General features: G+C 41.1%; 1 protein-coding gene across 2 annotated transcripts in view; it reads right to left on the minus strand.

Annotated features, from left to right (window-relative positions):
- The window catches only part of CENPK (centromere protein K), a 49,532-nt gene that overhangs the window by 27,559 nt on the left and 3,322 nt on the right, over positions 1–18,651 (minus strand). For both annotated transcript variants that reach the window (XM_007058993.4, XM_043546965.1), the window contains exons 2-4: positions 17,737–17,763; positions 10,378–10,515; positions 6,565–6,621 (exon numbers count right to left, since the gene is read on the minus strand). In XM_007058993.4, the coding sequence (XP_007059055.1) occupies positions 6,565–6,621; positions 10,378–10,515; positions 17,737–17,763 (222 nt within the window). The remainder of the gene's footprint in view (positions 1–6,564; positions 6,622–10,377; positions 10,516–17,736; positions 17,764–18,651) is intronic.

The raw sequence follows: 18,651 nt of genomic DNA on the forward strand, positions 1-18,651 counted from the left end.
GTAGTGTTCAGCTGCTGAAGAAAGGGCAAATCAGCCCCCTAGTGTACTGCTGCTGTTGAGATACACTGAGAAACTGCAGCTGGAAAATACAAATACCAATTCAGGAGATCATATGAAAAATGAAGCTAAACAACCTTCGCTTCCATTTATCAAAATGTTTGCCATTCCCAGTTGCAGGAGACATGAAACAGTAATACTTTCCTCTATTTCCAGAGCATTTAAATACAGTAAGAAAGGTACAGACTTTTGCATTTTTTTAAAAAAAAAGTAATTTAGTAATAAATGAAGTATACATTTAAGTACAAAAGCTACTGTAATGATCATGCATTCCATAAAAGGTAGGGCAGACTCAATTTGGCTTTCACGCAGCTAAAAAAATTCAAGATTAAGACGCACTATGAATCATCAGCCAAGTTCACATAATAAAAATATCAGGAACTGACAAATTAAGGTCAGCTTTTCACAGCTTGAGAGAACCATTATAGTAGTTTTAACCGAAGGGGCGAGGGGGGGGGGGGGAGGAGGAATAGAAAATATAGCTGTCATATAAATATCCTGCCTAGAAAGTTACTTTCATAGGATAGGCAATGCCCATTCTTCTGCAATACTGTAGCACTGTCTCTGATCACAGAATCAGCCAATTCCCTTATCAGGTCTTTATTTATATTTGACATGAAGAATGCACACATAAAAATCTGAGTACTTACAGTATTAATATACAAATAAACTCTGCCAGCCAGTAGTCTTAAAATAATCAGAGATAATTTACTTCAGCAACAGACACTAAAAAAGAAAAATTCCAGAAAAGCCCCTTACCCAAATCATACTAAGGAACACCCACCCTTATTCTTCCCCTCAAGCCCTATCAGACAATTGGCTTTTTCAGTGTGCCTATGTGGTCATAAAATCTATTTTGGATGGGGAGCATGTTCCAAAGTCGCAGGGCCCTCATAGAAAATGCCCTAATGGCAACACCCTTTCTTTTATAAGTAGAGGATTATAATTTGAGTGCCTCCAGCAACTGCAGTTGGGGCAGTACGTTGCAGGGGAAGAGGCACTCTCTCAGGCAGGCAGGTTCCAGGCCATTAAAATCTTTACAGATCATGAGCAACAGGAAGCCAGGCAGATCCCAGAGCACGGTTATCATGTGCCCTGCTTAATAAAAGTGAAGTCCCAAATAGAGCACGTTACAATAATCTAATCTTGAAGTGACAAAGCCATTGACAACAGTGGCAAAGTTGGCATCTGAAAGAAAAGGTCACGACCATTTTGCCAGCTGCAGATGATAAAAAGTAGACAGATTACTGCGATAATATGATCATCTAAAGCAGCTGAAAGGCTAACATCACCCCCCAAAGTTGCGAACTCTGACGGCCAATGATGGAAGCACTCTCTAGTTCCATTACCTCCACCATCATCACATCAGTCTTGTATGGGTAGAGTTTTAATCAGCTCACTCTGATCTATGTTCCAATCTCAACTGCTTGTTGGCTGAGATACTAAACCACATCATTGCCAAGTTGGATGAGATAGACACATACTGTTGGGTGTCATTAGTATACTGAGAACACAATACCCTGAGCCTGCTTTGTAATCCTTTTAAATTCTACATACACGTTGAAACAGGAAGGGTGCCAGGATAGTATCCATCACTCAAGAGCCCTTTAGGAAGAGGAGCAATCACCCACAACTACCCACTGCGATTTCTCCTAGACGAAAGAACAAGGCCGCTGGAAGGCACCCCATCAACATCAACTCATGATCAATGGCATCAGATGACAGATCTAAAAATACCAGCATGGATACCTGATTTCCATCCATCAACCAATCCAGTCAATGCATTCACTATGCCAAAGCCAGGTTTATACACAGACTGACAAGAGTCAGAGACCAAAGGCATCTGGATACTGTGAGATTTCTCTCACTATAACCATATCCATATACTTACTCTAAGGGAAGATGGGATACTGGCAATAATTGGCGATATTAATATCAACCTATGACTTCTTGAGCGAGGCTATAAAGGCTATCTAAAACAAAAGGCAGTCTACCCTCTCTCAACACTTCTGGTACCTCAGTGGACACCCCACTAGCTGAAATTCTAGCAAAGATTAGGCCTTCTGTCTCCTCAAGATTTTTGTCTTTCAGATATAAAATTGCAGAACTACTAACTGTGGTATCAAGTATCAGGGGGTAACCATGTAAGTCTGTATCCACAAAAACAACAAGGAGTCCAGTGGCACCTTAAAGACTAACAGATTTATTTGGGCATAAACTTTCGTGGGTAAAAAACCCACTTCTTCAGATGTGGGTTTTTTACCCACAAAAGCTTATGCCCAAATAAATCTGTTAGTTTTTAAGGTGCCACCGACTTCTTGTAACTGTGGTAAGTAAGCTATCATTTAAATAAGCTTCTGTACCAGATGCCTGAAGAGCAGCCAATGTGACATCAATTTTTTTTTAAAGTTTCCAAAGACGATCCTGGCAATCACAGGCTGGTAAGCCTAACTTCAATACGAGGGAATTTGGTTGAAACTATAGTACAAAACAGAATTATCAGACACACAGACGAACACAATTTGTTGGGGAAGATTGAACATGTTTTCTGTAAAGAGAAATCATGCCTCACCAATCTATTAGAATTCTTTGTGAGAGGGTCAACACACATATGGACAAGGGTGATCCAGTGAATATAGTGTACTTGGACTTTCAGAAAGCTTTTGACAAGATCCCTCACCAAAGGCTCTTCAGCAAAGTAAGCAGTCATGGGATAAAAGGGAAGGTCTTCTCATGACAAAGACAGAAAACAAAGGATAGGAATAAATAGCCAGTTTTTAGAAGTGAGAAAGATAAATAGTGGTGTCCCGCAACATTCTGTACTGGGACCAGTACTGTTCAACATATTCATAAACGATCTGGAAAACAGAGTAAATTGTGAGGTAGCAAAATTTGCAGACAATACAAAATTATTCAAGATAGTTAAGTCTAAAGCAGACTGCAAAGAGTTACAAAGGGATCTCATAAAACTAGGTGACTGGGCAACAAAATGTCAGGTGGAATTCAATGTTGATAAACGCAAAATAATGCACATTGGAAAACATAATCCCACCGATACATACAAAATTATTGGATCTAATTTAGCTATCACCACTCAAGAAAGAGATCTTGGAGTCATTGTGGCTGGCTCTCTGAAAACATCCACTCAATGTGCAGTGGCAGTCAAAAAAGCTAACAATGTTAGGAACCATTAGGAAAGGGATAGATAATAAAACAGAAAATATCATAATGCCACTATACAAATCCATGGTATGCCCACATCTTGAATACTACGTGCAGTTCTGGTCACCCCACCTCAAAAGATACATTAGAACTGGAGAAGGTACAGAGAAAGGGGCTGGGGGGAGGGAAGATTATGGGTAAGGCTGCAAATTTGTCACAGATTCTGTGACTTTCCAGGACCTCCATGACTTCTGCAGCGGCTGGTGTGGCTGGCCTAGGAGCCTGAGCCTGAGCAGCTCAGGCAGCTCCTGGGCCAGCCACACCAGCTGCTGCTGGGGCAGTCTCAGGCCACCGCCCCCAGCAGCGGCAGGAGATTGGGTGTGGGAGGGGGCCCAGGGATGGGGTTTGGGGCACAGGAGGGGGTGAGAGCTCTGGGTGGCACTTACCTTGGGGGGCTCCCTGTAAGCAGCAACACCTCCCTCCCTAACTCAGCTCCTAGCTCTGCATGCTGCCTCTGCCCGCAGACACCGCCCCTGCAGCTGCCACTGGCTGCCGTTCCCAGCCAATGGGAGCTGCAGAACCGGCACTTGGGGTGGTTGCAGTGCACAGAGCGAGGAGCTAAGGGAGGGAGGGACATGTCGCCGCTTCCAGGGAGCGCCGTGAGAAGCCAGCCTTCCTCCCCACCTCCAGAACTCGCAGCACCCTCCGGGCAGCCCCCAAGATTTAGTCGGGGTATATAGTACAAGTCATGGACAGGTCACAGGATGTGAATTTTTGTTTACTGCCCGTGACCTGTCCATGACTATTACTAAAATACCTGTGACTAAAACAAAGCCTTAATTATGGGTATGGAACAGCTTCTGTATGAGATTTGAAAGACTGGGACTTTTCAAATTGGAAAAGAAACAACTAAAGGGGGATACGATTGAGGTCTACAGAATGAATAAGGAAGTGATATTTACTTCTTTATATGACACAAGAACCAGGGGTCACCAAATGAAATCAATAGGTAACAGGTTTAAAACAAACAAAAGGAAGTACTTCTTCACACAAAGCACGTCAACCTGTGGAACTCATTGTCAGGGGATGTTTTGAAGGCCAAAACTATAATGGGGTTCAAAAAAGAAATAGATAAATTCACAGAATATAAGTCCATGGATGGCTATTAGCCAAGCTGGTCAGGGATGCAAACCCATGCTCTGAGTGTCCCTAGTCTCTGACTGCCAGAAGCTGGAAGTGGATGACAGGGGATGGATCACTCGATGATTACCTGTTCTGTTCATTCCCTCTGAAGCACCTGGCATTCACCACTGTTGGAAGACAGGATACTTGGCTAGATGGACCATTGGTCTGTCCCAGTCTGGCCATTCTTATGGTCTTCCAGCACAGTAGCAGATAGCACACCCCTAATATGATCAATTTTTTCTGAAAAGAAGAAGAAATTTCCTCACAACAGAGTGGCTCAGACCAGCTGAGTCCAGATTAACTAGACCATCTACAACATGGAACAAATTGGCTCCCTGAGATTTTGCAGATACTATAGTGAAGGAAAACAATTTTTTCTTTGACTTCTGTACAGGAGTTAAAAAATATAGTAGTTGATGCTACAATCAAGCGGCCCCTGTGCAAGAATTCTGCACTCTAACCAGCTTTCCTCTTGCCTCATTTGTTGCATATCATCTGTGAACAAGGGTGTCTAGGGGGTCTTCTCATCAACGATAGAGTGGAAAAGAATATTATAAAGGCCTACAAAAACCATAAAGAAATTGTCTGTTGGGGGAACAAACTCTCTGAGAGGTCTCTGGAACCTTTCTGGTTCTATTAACCACTGAAAGCAGACCAACATACATGCACAGTCTTCCTTCTCATCTGTCACATGTGGATAGGAGATAAAGCAAAGGTGTTAGCAGGACTAACCCCTATGCCTGGAAGGGATGAGAAGGAAAAAGAAATGTGCAACCATCAAGACGACTACATCTTCAGCATGTCAAGAAGTGCTATCTTTGTAGTCCCATTTGCTCATTGTCTCACCCTGCAAGCTCAAATACCAAGCACATCTCTACATTGAAAGAAGAAAGTGTTTTTTTGAGTTGATGACAGAAAGAAAAAATAATTGCATGGATATTGTAGAAACTTCTTCACACTTCCTAAACTCAAGACCAGAGTTTTGTTTTTATCCCCACAATTAATTTTTATTTATACTGGAGAGATTTTCCCCCCCAGACTTCTACGGTGGGACAAACATATTTTATACATTTGTCTCATGAGCTACATTTCCTGACTCTATTTTATATAAATATATGAACTGTGTGTTAAACTATTATTTTACTTCTATTAAGAGATTGATATATGAAGGTAAAAACAATTTTTAATTAATATGGGTTTTATTCAAGAAATACAGATTCTATTTGTCCAGAAATAATTTTTGTAGCATATTCAATTTTGATTAACAGATGGAACAATCTGACTGTATTTTATACATCTACTTTGTGTTATTGCATCCTTAAGTAACTTACACATGGAGAACTGTAAAACAGAAGTGTTATTTTGTCAAATACTTGTTCTCCACTCGGCCCAGGATTAGCTCCCCTGGTATTTTACCATTTATAAAACTACTCCCTTCCAGAACTCTGGGTGCATGAATAAAGTTTATAAAAACATATAACAGATTACCTTATGAATGGTCACAGCTTATCCTACCCTCCCAAACACTACAAGGACCAAGGAGTCCATTCCCACATGCTCAAACTTGCTCCTTTGATGTCCAGTTTCCTAGTTTGTGGCAGCACTACTCAACTATTTTTGCTTCCTTAAAACAGCCATGAACAGGGAGCAGCTGTGCAGCAGTGTTCCCAAGTAAACAGTACTTCCCAAGTAAACAGAGCAGACAATAAAATACTTCTATACATAATCTCTCAGGTCCCGTCCCCCCCATACACAAAAAAAAACAACTCAGCACAAGACAAACCTTCCCCAACGAACAGGTCCATTAAAGCCTTCTCCCATTCCCTAGAAACCAACACGCACAAATGGCTGTTAGAAAGACCTGCCTATCCCCATATTTTGCTAGGGACAACATTAAATAGTCAGTCAAGTTGGTTGGCTAGCTTTGCCCATAATCAATTTGGTAAATTTAAATGCAACTTTCCTGCAATTGCTGCATATGAGCATACTCGGAGAGTAAAACGTTCACACATTATTAACTGAGTCAATAAGGATAAAAGAGACTACTTTGTACAGGGTAAGTGAAGAATGTTAGCCTATTTCCTAAAAAAGCAAGATCATTGGTATTTGTCTGACAGAAAACTAAAAATTGTCCACTCAGTACAGAAAAGATGGACTTACCTGAGCATCTGATTCTGGAAGTGTTTCTATTCCTAGCAGCATTAGCTTGCTCTGACACTTAGTAGAAAGAGAAAAAAACAGTGATTACTTATCATTCCTTCCCTTTTTAGGCCAGCCAAATAATGACTTAAAATTCCTCCAAAATAATGTTGTTGTTTTATAGTTAGAAGTATTAACGTGGCTCCCACATGTAGTCGGAGGCCATGCCTGAGAGGACAATGACAGAATGTTTCAACAGCATTCCGACAATAAAGCAATAGGGCTGGGCCTTCACTAACTGAAGAAGTGGAAGCGGAGGCACTAGAAAAAGAGGGTTGGCCACTTGGAAAGGGAGGCAATAGCTGGGAAGTGAGCTGTAGCTCATGAAAGCTTATCCTCAAATCAATTTGTTAGTCTCTAAGGTGCCACAAGTACTCCTTTTATTGAGTACAGAGAGAGCTAGCTTACTAGTTTTAACTCTGGGCTTTTTCAGGTCAACTTTTAACTTGAACAGTATCTCTCAAATCAGGGCACTTACTTATTTTTAACCAACCAACAATTTATTAATTCACCCAGTACCACACTGACATACAATCAACAGTAAAATACAGGCAATGCAAATTACCAAGATTCTTATTCCATTCACTTATGGTCATAAATTCTCAGTTCCTCACACATTTATCATACTTCCAAGAATGCACTTGTCTTTAAGACCCCTTTTAAGAATATGGTTACTACACTTTGACAGGACTGGTCCACACGGGACAAGTTTAGAATATTAAAAGCAATTGATTAAAAATTCTTTTCTATATCTTTTAAGCCAGTGGTTCTCAAACTTTTGTCCTGGTGACCCCCTTTCACATAGCAAGCCCCTGAGTGCGACCCCCCCCCTTATAAATTAAAAATACTTTTTTTATATTTAACTCTATTATAAATGCTGGAGGTGAAGCAGGGTTTGGGATGGAGGCTGACAGCTCACGACTCCTGATGTAAGTCACAACCCCAGTTTGAGAACCCGTTTTAGATCAATTTGCATGGACTTATAAAGCAGTTAAAATCTAAAATATGGTTACTTGAGCTCTCGCTAGAGAGTGAAGGCTCAGCAAGATAACCTACAGGCATTTATATTAAAGACCATAAGGGAAAATAGAATCTTTGAAATGAAATCTCAGCACTTCTTTTTATCCTCTTAACCCTGGGATGGGGGAAAGAGACTTTTCCACCCAGCTGGTTCAGGTGTCAGTTGCATTTAGGATTCTGCAGCTGCTTGTGTTGGGTTCAATCAACTCTCTTGAGCACACGGTAACTTTAGTTTTATATATCCTAATTTCAGGGCTGTCGGAGGGGTCCATCTTCTGATTCCTATTGGACATGTGCCAAATGAGTGCTCAGATTTCAGCTTAGTTTCTCTGCTGCTTCCCTTGGTATCCAGTAGATGGTGTTGGTGTACAAACACATTTCTTTAATCCCTTTCTTATGGGAGTCTTTTAAAATTGGATTCATTTCACGGATTGTATTTCACTATTTGCCCCTATTATCAATTGGGCTCCCCCCTTCTAAGCATTTTCTTTTAATATACCAGTTATACCCTGGTTTATATTTTTTAACATTTCTTCTTCCTTGTGACACACAATTTCTATTACTGTTAGAGTGCAACAATTATTTTCAGTGAAAACCAACAAAATCCTTATCTCCTAAATTTGGAGGACATAGATGTAACTCACAATGCAAACAAATGTGCAGATTCTAATCTGGGGTGAAAGAGCTGTTCATGGTATATTTGATTTACAAGAAACAAGTTTACAGATAGTTTGGGATTGAAATACTGCATAGGAAAGCAGCATATAACTCTTGCTTGGTAACTTTGAGATTTTTTTTTAAACTAGGTTGGGAGGGAGAAAGAGGTTTATACACATGCAAATTATGAGAGATTTTTGCCTTTGTGATTGACAATACCCTCATTTAGAGAGACAAGGTGGGTGAGAATATCTTTTATTGGACCAACTTCTATTGGTGAAAGAGACAAGCTTTCAAGCCACGCAGAGCTCTTTTTCAGGTCTCATATGCTCATTTAGTCATTTTAGTTTCTATAGTTGAGGGGAATGCCCGACGTTGGCGGATGCATGGGCCCTTAGACAAAGTTTCCTATTGTCTTCACAGGTGGACTCCAGTAAGGAAAAAACAGGTGCATAATATTCCAAGAAGTTAGTAATGGGCCTACAGCATCTTTCACTATTAAACTGTATGTCAGTTTCCCCTGAGAACTGCATATTTTCTCCCAAACACTGCATGACTCAAGCGGTGGTTTCGAAACTTCATCCTTAATGTTTTGGAAATAAATAATAAAACATATTATATTTTGCTATGCAATAAAGGGTGCAAATGATTATAAAATAAATGGAATGTTAGATGATAAACTACACAATCTGAGCAGGTAATGTGCCAATCATTAGCTCTCTAGAATTACCTGATACAGCATACTACATGCATTAGTGACGTTATGTCTAAAAAAAGGAGAAAGAAAGCGGTATCTGCAGCTACCAACTTCCATCAAAAACTGTGTGCAAGCATTTTCTTTATTGTGCTAAAGAGGTTGGGAAATCATTACACTGAACATCTTTGGTGCTGTGTAATCTAAACTGATAAAATTTTTGGATTCTCCTTCGGTTTGAAAAATTGGTGGCAAGAGATCACATCATCCTGGATAAACATTTTTGATATTTCTGTCGATAGTTAGGAAGAGTACTTGATAAAGCAAGAGACATTATCCTCTGCAGCTTGTTTAATCCCAAGTAATGCACCAATTTATGCACATAGTAAAGAATCTTACAAAAAAAAAAAAAAAAGGAAGTCCTAGAATACACTTATGATTAGACATTAATTCTTTATGTACAGCCCCAAATATTTACATACAATAAAATAAATATGTTAATGTTAAATGTAAGTCAGAAATATTTAAACCATTTTTAATTTTGACTTTTTAAAGAGGTGATTCCTGTTTCAAAAATGTCAATAACTGAGCAAAAATGAATGAAGAAAATCCTGCAAGTAGTTCTTGAACTAAAACTGACAGCACAGATTATTCATGTGAATTAGTTACATTATAGTTTTATTTGTCTTATTACCAGTACACAGTACTCAAAATAATATACTATTGTGTATGAATACTACATAAAATCCTGTTAAGCCATTCAGAATCAAAGTACCATAATTTAGAACATAACTGTTCCTTTCACATCCAATTGAATAAGAATGGGTGTCTTAGCATCTTGCAGAATGTATAGTGATTCCTCAAAACCATTAAAAATCAGACAGGGATTCTGCTTTTTTTTTTTTTTTAATAAAGTAACAATAAAAATGTGGATAGGCAGCAGAGTTTAATGGTTAAGGCATTGGATTGGAAGTCAGAAAACCTGAATTCTATTCCTGGTGTTGCCACTGACCTTTGGCAATTAATGTCACCGCTCTGTGAACCTCTGCCACCCTCTGTCTATCTCTCATCTACTTAGTATTTGTACAATGTCTAGCACAGCCTCTAGCACAATGGAGTCTCAATCTCAACTGGGTCCACTAAGCACTAATTCAATACAAATAATAATAGTTAATATTTTTATTTGTTTTTAAACTTTCACTATATTCCATTTTGTTAATCTAAAATAGACTATCAATACGGCAAACAAAAATTCACATTATAATGGATCCCTCAGTGCCATTTACACTTTCATTTTTGGCCTGTATTTTGTATTATTTTCTCCCAGAGTCTTCTCTGTGTAGAATACATGCCTTTGAAGAGGACATACAATAAACTTAGTCTATTACTAATGATATGCATACCTCTTCCATCTGCCTCCATATCTCCTCACATTCATCCAAGAGTTCTTCTTTGGCATCTGTAGAACACACTATATTACTGGTGATTGTTGGAGCCAGATCATGTTGGTATGACAACATATGTTTTGCCAATTTCTCAGCCTATGAACAAGCAGAAAATAATTATCATCGTATGGAAATGAAATAATTAGAAGAGGATAGAGAATCATATCCACAGCAAAACAAGGAAAGCAGTATGATTTTTCTTAACCCTTCAGTTATTAACACTTAATAGAAATTCTGGGGAGTGTACAAACGTTCATTAAAAGCAGTTAGCTCTATTAATGAACTAGAATTTTAAAACAAACAAAGCACTAATATGTTGAGGTTCCCTCATAGACCTTTTCCATTTGGCTTATTCAGAACACTTTGTCAGTTCTGGGAGAAGACTTCATACAGTTCTCTGGGATCCAAAAAACTCAGTTCAACTACAGATTTCACCACGCAGGTATCTTTATCTGGCACACTGCAAAGCTACACTGAGCTGATTAGACTCAAGAGGATACCATACTTCCCAAGTTATGCAGAAAATCTCTTCCTTTATACTAATTTAGACATTACATTGCATTTACTATACACTGCATCACATGTGTGCAGCATGCTTTAACCATACATTGTCCACATTCGACCTCATCTCTACATTTCAAATTTATCATGTCCAGGGAACCATTTCGTAACAATGTGTGTTCTCCCTCTTAGCTGGCTCAGATATTCTCTTTTTAGCATGACCTTTTAATTTATCTTATTTAGCACAAACATTCTGTTTTCAGTTTAATGATCTGCTTATCTCCCTAATTCTATCCTCCAAGAAATAAGGCCTCCCCCTATGTGTTAATTACTCACATCAGGCGAGGCCTCAGCTACATAATATAGCTATATATTGTATTCTAACACAAAATTCCTATTTTTCAAAGTTGCTTGACGTCATCTGTCCTCATGTTTTCCTTTCTCTTCTGTTGGGAGACTTTATTAATGAAACAATGAGATGGTAACAACAGGTGAACACCTACAAAAAGGTATTTTTTTCTTCCTCAGAACTGAAATAACCACAAACCTCTAAGTGCCATAGTATTACAGAACACGAGGTGACTTGAACTCTGGATTCCCATAACATCTACATATTTCACCTTTTGGTAGCATTTAGTATAGCCACCACATAATCTTCAAGGCCAATAATTGCTACAAAAATACACAATAATCACCACACTAGAAAGTAATGTAATAGTTATATATGCCCTAATAATCAAGAGGATGAGAATTATGCTACTCTGGTTCAGCAATACATGAAGCCAGAACTGTTTCAGCCTAACAGAGTTGAGGGGAAGGATGGAACGAGACTGAGGCCTGGTCTACGCTACAAAGTTAGGTTGACATATGCTGCATTAGGTCGACTTAATAATGTATGTGTCTACTGTCTACGCTACCGAGACCCTTCCACCGACCTAAAAGGCTTGTAAAGTTGACTTCTGTACTCCACCTCTGCGAGAGGCATAATGCTTAAGTCGACATCCACACGTTGACATGGGGATAGTGTAGACACTGCACTGTGTAATTCGAATCAATTGGCCTCCAGAAGGTGTCCCACAATGCTCTGCTCTGACTGCTCTGGAAAGCACTTTCAACTTCACTGCACTTCAGCCAGGTAGACAGAAAACAGCCGTCCCCCTGTTAAAGCCCCAGGAACTTTTGAATTTTTGTTTCCTGTTTAATTGGCGTGGAGAGCTTGTCAGCACAGCTGACCATGGATGCTCACGGCCGCAAACACGCTCCAGCATGGAGCACACAGGAGGTGGTGGATCTTATTGCTGTGTGGGAAAAAGAGTCTGTGGAGGCAGAGCTCCGATCCAGCAGAAGAAACGCTAACATCTATGCCAAAATTGCACAGAGCTTGGGGAGTAAGGGCTACACCAGGGACACACAGCAGTGCTGCGTGAAAATAAAGGAGCTTTGGCAAGCGTTCCAGAAGACAAGGGAGGCGAACAGTTGCTCTGGTTCTGAGCCATAGACATGCCGCTTCTATGAGGAACTGCATGCGATTCTTGGCAGCGACTCCACCACTAACCCAAAACGCTTCGTGGATACTTCCCAGGAGCCCTGGGAAACCTCGGGCAACAATGAGGAGGACATTGTTGAAGAGGAAGAGGAGAAGGAGGAAGAGGCAAATGCATGGCAGGGAAGTGGAGGATCCATTCTCCCCGACAGCCAAGAACTTTTTTTTTTAATTCTGGAGTCCATCCCCACACAGGACCAATTGTTGGCGGAGCATGATGCCGTGGAAGGCACCTCTGGTGAGTACACATTTTCAATCAAACTGTAGAGGTTACATGATATTATTGTTAATGCTGAATCTGAATAAAAAAATTGGGATAGTGGTTATCAGTGGCCACTGCAGCTATGCAGAGGGTGCTCTCCAAAAAAGACTGTTTATGTACATGGGGATGGCCCTGGAATCCTCCATGGAGATCTCTAGGAAGCTTTCATGTAGTTACTCTTCAATTCTTTGCAGAAGGTTTCTGGGAAGAGCTGCCTCATTTCATGCACCACGGTAGGACACTTTCCTGTGCCACTCCAGCATTAACTCTTCTGGCATCATTGCGGCACACAGCAGTGCAGCATAAAGACCACGTCTGTACTCAGACACTTGCAGCATCTGCTCCCTTGCTGCCTCTGTTACCCTCAGGAGAGCAATATCGCATATGATTACCTGGGGGAAAGTGGAAAGTTTTAAATGCTAGCCCTTAAACCGGAAGTAATTCAATAAGTAATCCGCCTGTTTGGTGAATTCTGGGTCACACAACCACGCTTTCCCGAGCATGCCCTGGTTGTGGTTGGAAGGGATCACCGCATATTGCAGCCAGCATTTTAAAAAGGGGTGAAGGGAGGACCACCACGATGCTTCCTGTTTGTCTCCCTTCCACCCCAAACCGGTGCCGCTTTTGTAACAATCAAACTATTTGTGGGGCTTTATGCTGGTGCCTGTCCTCAAGCACCATCCAGGTTGCTATGGGAAAGGGGGCTTCGCTGAGGTTGGAACCATTGATCCCAAGGATGTCTCAACAAAAGCTGCAGCACAAGACCTCTTGCCCATGCCTGATGGCCTCACTCACCATGGCTGTAGCAGCAAACTGACTCTTGCAGTAGCCAGCGGTTCTGATTACGTGTGGCCTGTAGGGAAGTACACTGAGGGGTGTTTCTTTTATAAAAAGATTTAACCTTGCCCCAGAAACAAACATATGCACTGTCAGTGCTACCCTGGTGCTTTGTATTCTTTGCAGCTGAAACCTTGTCCATGCACCTAGGCGCATTCTCCAAACTGGAACAGAGATGTTCCCAGATTAAAAGGCAGAAAAAGAAGACTGGGGAGGACATGTTCAATGAGTTAACGCATGCCTCTGAGAGTGACAAGACGGAGCTCACTGCATGGAGGATTGCACTGTCTGCACAATGACCACAAGGACAGGAGAGCATGCAGGGAACACGAGCGTGACACGCAGGACAAGATGGTACGGATTATGAGGGAGCAAACAGACATGTTGAGGTGTCTGGCTGAGGTTCAAGAAAGGCAGCTGGACAGTAGAGAACCACTGCAGCCTATGCTGAATCTGCTGCCATCATTGCCAAGTTCCATATCCTCCTCTCCCAGATGTCCTAGAATGAGGGGTGGGGGAAGAGTCTGGTTCCCCTTGCACTGAACTCCAGGGGAGGGTACAAGGATCAGAAGGCACCCATTCCCACACCTTTGATTGTTATTGCAACGCAATTGTAAGCAAGCTGTCCTTGTCTCTCCCCCCACGTGTTTTGCCCCAGGTTATTTTACTTTTCTTTGCTGTCTCTCAGTGTTTGTGAGCATAATAAAAATTAATGGATTGAGGAGAAAAGGCTCTTTATTCATTCAGCACACTGTGGTTAGCGGGATGTAGTTTACCGGGGAGTACATGCAATGAAGGAGACATCTTGGTAAGGAACAACACACATAAGTGTCACATTACTGTGAGTCATTCATGAAATGAAACTAGTTATCAAAGCCTCACGAAGACGCGGTGCTCCTCAATGTGCTCTTCTTATTGCCCTGGTGTCTGACTGCTCAAAATTGGCTGCCAGAAGATCTGCCTCAATCCTCCACCCCACCGGAAACTTTTCTCCCTTTGTTTCACAGATATTACGGAGCACACAGCAACAACAATGGGATATTGCTTTCACTGAGGTCTAACCTAGTAAGCAAACTATGCCAGCAGGCTTTTAAACATCCAAAGGCACATTCCACCACCATTCTGCACTTGCTCAGGCTATGGTTGAACTGCTGCTTACTGCTATCCAGGCTGCCTGTGTACGGCTTCATGAGCCATGGGAGCAAGCAGTAGGTTGAGTCTCCCAGGATCATGATTGGCATTTCAACATCCCCAACTGTTATTTTGCAGTCTGGAAAGAAAGTTCCTTCTTGCAGCTCTCTGAACACACCAGAGTTTCTAAAGATTTGTGCATCATACCCCTTTCCCGACCATCCCACTTTGACGTCAGTGAAAGGCCCCTGTGATCCACCAGCGCTTGCAACACCATTGAGAAATACCTCTTTTAGTTTATGTAGTCTTTGGCAAGATGGTCTGGTGCCAAGATAGGGATATGCTTTCCGTCTATCGCCCCACCACAGTTAGGGAACCCCATCGTGGCAAAACCATCCACTATGTCCTGCATGTTGCTGAGAGTCACTACCTTTCTTAGCAGACGTCTATTGATTGCCCTGGAAACTTGGATCACAACATACCCCACGGTAGATTTACCCACTCCAAATTGATTCCCCACTGACCAGTAGCAGTCTGGCGTTGGAAACTTCCACAGTTGTCACCACTCGCCCCTCAACTGTCAGATCATCACTCATTTTAGTATTGCTGTGCTTGAGGGCTAGGGAAAAGCTCTTTGCACAGCTCCATGAAAGTGGCCTTACACATTCAAAGGCTTCTGCAGCCACTGTTCATCATCCCATAGCTGCATAACTATGCAGTCCCACCAGTCAGTGCTGGTTTCCCGGGCCCAGAAGCAGCGCTCCACTGTGTCAAGGTGATAAGTGACTATCACCAGCATCTGCGAATTGCTCCGCTCCATGGCTTCCAGCAGGGGTGCTTGCGTGGCATCAGATTGTTCCACTTGGCGGCTCCTGCTTCAGCTGAGCAAATACTGCAGGATAAGGCGCGAGGTGTCTGTAATGCTCACAATGACAGTGTACAGTTGAGCAGGGTCTATGCTTGCTGTGTGATGGCATCTGCGCAGGTAACCCAGGCTTGGGAAAAAAGGCGCGAAAAAGGCTTAGTTTGTTCGCCATTGATTTCAGGGAGGGAGGGAGAAGGTTAGGTAAGCGCAACGTAGAATCACAGACTTTAAGGTCAGAAGGGACCATTATGATAGTCTAGTCTGATCTCCTGCACAACGCAGGCCACAGAATCTCACCTCACCCACTCCTGTGACAAACCCCTAACCTATGTCTGAGCTACTGAAGTCCTCAAATCATGGTTTAAAGACTTCGAGGTGCAGAGAATCCTTCAGCAAGTGAACAGTGCTCCATGCTACAGAGGAAGGCAAAAAACCCCCAGGGCCTCTGCCAATCTGCCCTGGAGGAAAATTCCTTCCCGACACCAAATATGGCGATCAGCTAAACCCTGAGCATGTGGGCAAGACTCACCAGCCAGACACCCAGGAAAGAATTCTCTATAGTAACTCAATCCCACTGCATCTAACATCCCATGACAGGCCATTGGGCATAACTACCGCTAATAGCTGAAGATCAGTTAATTGCCAGAATTAGGCTATCCCATCATATCATCCCTTCCATAAACTTATCAAGCTTAGTCTTGAAGCCATATGTCTTTTGCCCCCACTGCTTCCCTTGGAAGGCTGTTCCAGAACTTCACTCCCCTGATGGTTAGAAACCTTCGTCTAATTTCAAGTCTAAACTTCCTGGTTGCCAGTTTATATCCATTTGTTCTTGAATCCACATTGGTACTGAGCTTAAATAATTCTTCTCCCTCTGTGGTATTTATCCCTCTGATATATTTATAGAGAGTAATCATATCTCCCCTCAGCCTTCTTTTGGTTAGGCTAAACAAGCCAAGCTCTTTGAGTCTCCTTTCATAAGACAGGTTTTCCATTCCTCTGATCATCCTAGTAGCCCTTCTCTGTACCTGTTCCAGTTTGAATTCATCTTTCTTAAACATGGGAGACCAGAACTGCACACAATATTCCAGATGAGGACTCTAATACCATGTTCCCATAACCACCCGTGCAAATGTTTTGGTCCCATGAGGCATTGCAAGCCTAACCCAATATTCCGCTCGGCTCCAGGCACTGTGGGATAGCTACCCACAATGCAGCGCTCCATGAGTCAATGCCAGCCCTACTAGTGAGAATGTGCTCCACCGACACAAAGAGCATAGTGAGGACATGCAAAATTGACTTGCTTAAATTGGAGGCTCAATGTCGACTTAAATAAAATCGACCTAATTTTGTACCGTAGACATATCCTGAGTCTTGGATCTCGGTTTGACATCCTATGTGACTTTGGGCACTTCATGTGCGCCTAGTCCTGTTAACTCCTATGCATAACTAACTTTGTGCACATGGGAATTCTCAATGAGCTCAGGTCTACACACAAAGATAAAGTTACTCATCTATGTAAGTGTTTGAAGGATCAAGGCCTTAATCTCTGTGCTTCAATTTCCCATTTGTAAAATGGGAAGCATTACTAATACTTCCCTTCTTCACAAGAATGCTGTGAGGACAGAAAATATTACTAATCGTTACATTTTTGAATGAATGAAAACATGTACTTTGCCCTTTATAAAAAAGTTAGGTAAAACAAATAATTATGCTGTTATAAAATGTCTAAAATACAGGAGTGAGATTACTCAGTAAGAAACTGAGAGCAAAAACAATTGCTGTTCTTTTTTAAAACACTTCAATGGACACCAGGTTTAAAAATAAGATATGGATTTAGTTTTCCCTACAAAGATAATTTCATAAGTAAAAACTAGTGAACGTAGATCGTGAGATTTAAAGTCCTCTTGGAAGGGTAAACAAATTCAATGGCAACAGAAAAATATACATGAGTTTAAAGTAATAAATTTTAAACTTGTGATTTATAAGACCTTTTCTATTATTATTATTTTCTATAATAAATCTATCCCAAGTTTTTAAAGCTGAACTACCTGACAGAAATTGCCTCTAATTTCTTCAAGGAACATTTTCTTTAAACTTAGCTTAATGTAGAACAGCCACAAACAATGTACTTAAATTTAACAAATAACCTAATAAATGAATCAAAAGCGTACATACCTCCTTTAAAAGTTCATCTTGTTTATCCTATAACAAAAGCGCAAAAAATAAGTTATATCGACTACCAAATTTTTTTAAATATCTATTTCTTTTATGATATATGGCTTGTGACAAAGCTAACAATCTTTCTGTGCTGCTTCATATGACATTCTTTTGGCTCAGCTAGTTGAGTTCAAGTCTATATCCACAGTACTTTAATAATTATTTAGGCCTAGATCCTCTGTGTGTTCCACGCAGGCAGACCCCTGCAGCCATGCAGAACCACATTAGCTTCAACCAGGCTTCTTTGGGACATAGGGGCCACTTACACTGAATAACTTGCAGGACTGAGGGGGTGGGTTTCACTGTCTTCATACAAGCATATATCCTGAATCAGACTCAGAATTCTGTATTCTTACTCTGAATGCCAAAATAAGGGAAGACTATGTGGGGGAAGTATGTCAGTCAGAAAGCAGTGACAATAATTGAAAGGAAGTACCAGGAACATGTTTTTAAAATATACAAGACCATTCCCAAACTACTTGTAGAACACTGCAGCTTTCAAACAATTAAAAAATCGAGACATGGAGCTGCTTCTACCCTCTCCTACAAACAGAAGATAACTGGTGTTACCTCCCAATAGTCTTGTTAAATTCCAGATACAGATTTTTAGAGTGCTGTAAAGGAAACAGCTTCAGAATTATTAGCATGCATACATACAAATCTCCTGTGTATTAATAGGGTTCTTAAGTAGCAGGTTTGAACACAGAAAAGCTTGTGACCAAAACAACACAGATGATGATGATGATGATAAAACAAAAACAAAAAAACCCCACACCAACCTTAAGACAGACTTAATGAGAAATGCAAATAGTTTGCCTTGGCTAGGATCTGCTCTAATCTTACATAGCAATAGAGAATTCTCTAAATTCTCAG

The sequence above is a fragment of the Chelonia mydas genome, chromosome 5 (genome assembly GCF_015237465.2).
Source record: "Chelonia mydas isolate rCheMyd1 chromosome 5, rCheMyd1.pri.v2, whole genome shotgun sequence".
In the NCBI taxonomy this organism is placed as follows: Eukaryota; Metazoa; Chordata; order Testudines; family Cheloniidae; genus Chelonia; species Chelonia mydas.